The 5,981-nt window shown below is 35.6% G+C and overlaps 1 protein-coding gene across 1 annotated transcript; it reads left to right on the forward strand.

Moving 5' to 3' along the window:
* Window positions 1-4,484: 4,484 nt before the first annotated feature.
* On the forward strand, window positions 4,485-5,469 carry LOC122505898. The gene has a single exon (XM_043617769.1). It carries the CDS (start codon window positions 4,485-4,487, stop codon window positions 5,403-5,405), a length of 921 nt encoding a protein of 306 aa, XP_043473704.1. The 3' UTR covers window positions 5,406-5,469.
* The last annotated feature ends 512 nt before the right edge of the window (window positions 5,470-5,981 follow it).

The following is a 5,981-nucleotide window of genomic DNA, read 5'->3' on the forward strand; positions in this document are numbered from 1 at the left end:
AATCGAGAGATAATGCATTTCGCGAAATTAAACGTTTAATTTGTACATATCCAACGCTTGGATTTTATAACCCGAAAGCCACCCGGACCGAGTTACACACGGACGCGTCCGCGAACGGATTAGGTGCAATGATGTTCCAAACCGATGATGACAATAGGTTGCGATTGATTTATGCAATTAGCAAAAAGACCTCCGAGACAGAACGAAATTATCATTCAACCAAATTGGAATTGATGGCTATCATTTGGGCAATGGAAAGATTGCGGAACTTTTTGATAGGCCTTCATTTCCATGTAATTACCGACTGTCAAGCATTGTTACATATCGACACGTTAAGAACGAAAAATACGCAAATTGTAAGGTGGCTCAACTCGATTGCCGAGTATGATTTTGAGATCCACCATCGCCCTGGAGAACGTATGAAGCACGTTGATGCTTTGTCGCGTGCTCCGGTGGAAGAGCCGAACGAAATTCTGGAAACCGCGACTGCATATATTACGATGATATCCGAAAACGAAATCTTAATGTATCAACGCAGCGATCAATTGTTAGCGCAAAAAATAAAAATACTCGAAAAAAATGAAAAGTCTCGTTCGCGTCGTGAAATAGGTGAAGTGAAAGATTATGTCTTAAGAGAGGGAATATTGTACAAATTAGATCCAGCCGATAGCACTAAAGAATTGTACGTAGTGCCTAAAGTCATGAGAAAAGCAATTGTTATTAAAAATCATGACTTGACAAGCCATTTCGGAATTGATCGGACAGTGGCTCGTACAAAAAAATTATTATTATTTCCCCGGAATGCGTAATTATGTACGCAGACATATTTCAGCATGGGTAGAGTGCCTTTTCGCAAAACATAAAGCTGGTCGACAGCCTGGTGAATTACACCCGATTCCTGTGGGCAATAGGCCTTTTGAAATCGTTCACCTGGATCACCTTGGTCCTTTTGTTTCATCGTCGAAAGGGAATAAATACATTTTGGCAGCGGTATGTAGATTGACAAAATTCTGTCAATTGTATGCTGTCAGAAATGTCAAAGCAAGTACAATTGTTCACAAGATAGAAAATTTTGTAAATCGTTTCGGAGCGCCAAGTCGTTTCATTGTTGATAGAGGGACATCTTTTACCGCGGATTCATTTAAAGATTTGTGTAAAAATCACGGAGTAAAAATAACGTTCAACTCGAGTAGGCACGCACAAGCCAACGGGCAAGTCGAGAGGTTGAACCAGACTATTTTGCCAGCCTTACAAACAAGTCTGACCGATGTCGAAGGTCGTCATTGGGATGACAATATTGTTAAGATAGAGCGCGATTTAAACAATTCGATTAGTAAGACGACAGGGAAGACTCCCTTTGAATCATTGTATGGTTTTACGCCTCGATATAACGAAGGACTCGCGAGAGAATTAACAGAGCGGGCTGAAACATATCGCGTCCCCGATGAAATTCAACTCGAGATAAAAGATAAAATAGAAAATGAACAGCGAATTGCGAAAGAACGATATGACCGAAATCGATTGAAAAATGTGAAATTCAATGTAGGCGACATTGTTGTTACAAAATCATCGAAAATCGCCACCGGAGAGTCCACGAAATTACAATCGCGAAATGAAGGACCTTTTGTCATTACTGAAGTTTTACCGTCGGATACATACGCTATTCAACACTTAACAAATAAGGGAAGTTCGAGACAAAGATTAACAGCACATGTCAGTCAAATTAAAATTTGGCGCGGAATTCCAGATAATAGCGACGATGAAGATTGTAACGACAGTGACGCCAGCGATAATGCTGAAAATGAAAATGGTATTACATTTGAGTCAGAATCTGTACGAGAAAATGAACGAAAAACCGATGAGATGTTGATTTTTGAATGATTTGAATAGCAATCTACGAAGAAGTATGCGAAATCGTCAGCAACCAGACCGATTGGGTTATTTGTAATGAAGCGCGACGAAATAAAAATAAAATTGGAACTGTAAAAACTTGGAGACCAAGTTCTACAGGATGGCCGATTGTTATAAATTAAATGTTAAATCTAGAAAGTTGTAAATGGAACTAGAAACCCTAAAAACATTTTAGGTTGGCAAAAGTGCGTGAATGAGATGCGTGTGTGTGTGAGCGCAAAATCGGCAGATTGATTCGAACGAGCCGAGCGAGAGGTTCTCCGAGAGAACAGCGTAATTGTGAGTCGAGGACAAGGGTCCGTATTCGAGACGAGCTAAACGAGCGTATCGTGTCGAGAACTGTGTTATTTGTATCCGAGAGTTAAATTCGAGAAACGAGAAGACAAATAGTTGTCGAGCTGTGAATTTTGGTTATATTAAACTTTTGTATTCCATTATTTTCTTTTATTAATAAATCTGTTTTAATCTTATTCTAAGTGTTTTAAAAAGTTTTATAACACATATTTCAATCTATTCGGTTTTAATATTTTATTTTGTTACGGTTATGGTATTTGAATTAAATGAATAACTTATTAATTATTACTTTTTCTCTAAAGGAAAAAGTATGTCAAGCTTTTTATTTAAAAAAAATTAGTCATAGATAACAAAACACAAACAAACAAAAATACAATAAAAAATAAAAAAAAAATTTTATACAATAAAATTAATTTAACTTTATACATGGAATTATTGTCACTTCTTCATTTAATATGATGTCGTCAATGTTATTATCCTTCCTCCTCTTTCTTCCATTTACTTCATCCTCGTTAATGTAAGTTGTGTTTCTATTTAAATTGTCTCTTTTTCTTTTTCTGTCATTAACGAGGATTCCGTTGTTCTTAATTTCTTCGGAATTAGAGGAGGACGAAGATGATGACGTTGAGGCTAATTCATATTTTTTTAAATTATTTTTATTTTTCTCTCTGTAATTAAAAAATTTATATTATTTCATTTAAATAATTTTTTTTTATTAGTTAATTAATTAATTAATTAATTAATTAATTAATTAATTAATTAATTTATTTATTTATTAAATTAAAAATTAATATATCAATTGTTTTACCTTTCATTTTTTAGTTCCTGTTTCAAACTTTTCTTTTTTATTATTAAATTATTTATTTTATCTCTTAAGTCGTTGTTCTCTTCTAAAATCAATTCGTTTATGCTGAAAAATAAAAATTTTAAAAATTTAATTTTGAATATAAATTAATTAATATCTTTATTATTGAAAAAAAAATTAAGGAATAAATTTTACAAACATAACATTTATATTTGTAGTCATTTCTAGAGTTTGTAATTCTATTTAAAGTAGAAAGCAAAGTTTTTTTAAAATGTTTATTAAACGGAGCCGGATCGTCATGAAAATGATAATGCAGATAATTCTTAATTAAAACAATTTCAGTGTATAAAACTGGTGTTATTTGATTTACTAAAATGCACGTTTAACTTTTGAACAATATGTTTAAGAATGAATAAAATTTAAAATTAAAAAAATATAATACAACTAGATAATCATTACCTGTGATGAAAATAGACTACTAGTCAATTTATGTTTCGTTAATCAAGTGTTAATATTATTAATTTTTTCATTGAATTTATGTAATTCTCTTATTCTTATGCAATATGCATAATTTATTTTTCCATTTTTATATTAATAAATTTAAAATACGATTTTAAATTTATTATTTTTGAATTTTAATAATACATAAATTACCTTCCATTTTAAAAGATACTTTATGTTTTAAATTTATTTAAAAAAAAAAATTTTTTTTATTTTAAAATTAAGATATTCATGTGGGAGTTATTTTAAAATTTGATGTTCTCGGACAACATTTGCGCATCAGGCTAATTTCTTAAGGGGTTGTGCGCACGATGCGGCCTACCAGGGCCTCCTAGGGTTGTTGGGGCCCATGCGGTCGAAGGGAAGCGGCACTGTTGTTGAGACCCCTTGCTAAGCGGGTTGTTCTATGATCTATCGATCGGGAGTTTTGTAACAGTTAACAATAAATTGTGAAAAATATAACTAAATTAAAATAACATTAGTTTTTTATTTATTCCTTCTACAGATCAGAAGTGGGATACACACACGTGCTTGTGTATTATTTGCTATCAAATCGGGTAATTCGGTAATAGTGGTTCAAACGGGACGAACAAAAACGGCAACTTTATATAACACGTTAGATTTGTGTGTGACAAGTGTTCCAGTGGAAGTTAAAGTTAGTGACAATGCTTTCCAACAGACGAGACCGATCCCGATCAAGTAGGAGAGACGGACATCGCCGGGATCGTTTGAGATCTCGTTCCCGGGAAAGGGCTACACAGAGTCGTGAAGGCGAGAACAGAATAGCCTACGTGAACGTGTAACGTGCTGACGTCACAATGTTAACTAAATGGGTGATGTCATACGTTTACGTTCACGTAGCTCGCGTACCCATGGATTGTGTTCTCGCCTTGATAGGGCATCACGCACGCAGGAACGGACGTCTCGTTCGCGGGAAAGATCATCGCACATACGTGATCGGTCCCCGCACAGGATGTCGTGGAATAGTAGCCGAGCGAGTGGTGAGTCCGATTTTGCTAGATTGACTGAAGTGCTATCAGGTATTGTGCAGTTAGGTTCGAGAAAGGCAAATAAATATATTAATGAGAAGATATTACCGGAGTTTGATCCGGCAAGTAGAGATTTGTCAGCATCAGAGTGGCTAGATAAAATTAACATGTTTGGGTCAATGTACGATTGGGATGAAGCTCAAAAATTATATATGGGTATATTAAAATTACGGGGTAACGCGAAAGCTTGGTTTGATGGGCTTAAAACGCCGCTTGTATCTTGGGAGGTTTTCGCGATATCAGTAGTAAGACAATTTCCGGGAGAAGAGAATTTTGGTAAGCTTTTTGAATTAGCAGCCTCACATAAGACGAGTTCGGGTCAGGATTTGCAAACGTACTGTTTTGAGAAGGTTAAGAGGATTAATAAATTAAAAGTCGATATTCCGGAAAATAAAGTAGTCGAATTAGTTACGTTCGGTATAGTTGACGAGAATATCCGAATGAACGTGATGGCATCGAGGAATAAAACTATTGCGGAGTTGAACCAATGTTTAAGTATGATTCCGGTAAGCAAAAAACAAGAGTTGAAAAGTCATATATACTCGCGGGATTCGAGCGATCGGAAACGCTCTTCAAATCGTGATGGCAATAAACAGCCCACGTGTTTTAATTGTCAAAAGCCGGGTCACATGAAAAAAAATTGTCCTGAGGCGACTCGAAAAGGGGAAAAACGGTCCGGTACCGATGTTAACAATGAGACGGCGGGTTCATCCGGTAATAAACCTAAGTGTACATTTTGCGGTGTTATTGGCCATGTGGAGTCCACGTGTTTTAAAAAGAAAAATTCTGAAGAAAGAGAAAAGAAAAAAAAGGGCATGACTAACCGACCGTTCGGAAGAGTCTAGCTTAATGGTAATGCAAGTTGAGGGCAGGGGAAAAGTATGCAGGCCAATTAAAACATGCCAAGTGGAGAAAGAGAAACGATCTTGTGTTGTTGATTTAGGGAGTGAGTGCTCGATAATAAAAGAGAGTGTTGCTCGACACTTTAATTTACCTTTAAAGAAAACAAGCAAGGTCCTTTCTGCTTTTAACCACGCCTTAGTGGTCCCTCTTGGGTACTCTAGGTTAAAATTGCTTGTCGATAATATAACTTTTAAATTAAAGGTTTTTATTGTACCCGACAATGAACTGGCAACAGAAATTTTAGTGGGTCGGGATTTACTATCCAAAGCCGGGACGGTCGCGATAACGGACGCCGAAGGGATTACATTCACTTTAAAAGATAAAATAGATGCAGCAAGTAAATTAGAGGTAAACTCGGTAGAGACAGGTTCGCTCAGAGTCATACATGAATCAGATTGTGCGATCGGGGAGGTAAGCGAAGCGGAAAAATGTCGAATACTTCAATTATTAAATAAATACAGAAAAACAATAGCGCTCGAAACGAGTTAATTAGGGCTAACCACTGCGGGGGAAATGAT

Source organism: Leptopilina heterotoma, unplaced genomic scaffold, assembly GCF_015476425.1.
Source record: "Leptopilina heterotoma isolate Lh14 unplaced genomic scaffold, ASM1547642v1 Lhet_38, whole genome shotgun sequence".
NCBI lineage: Eukaryota > Metazoa > Arthropoda > Insecta > Hymenoptera > Figitidae > Leptopilina > Leptopilina heterotoma.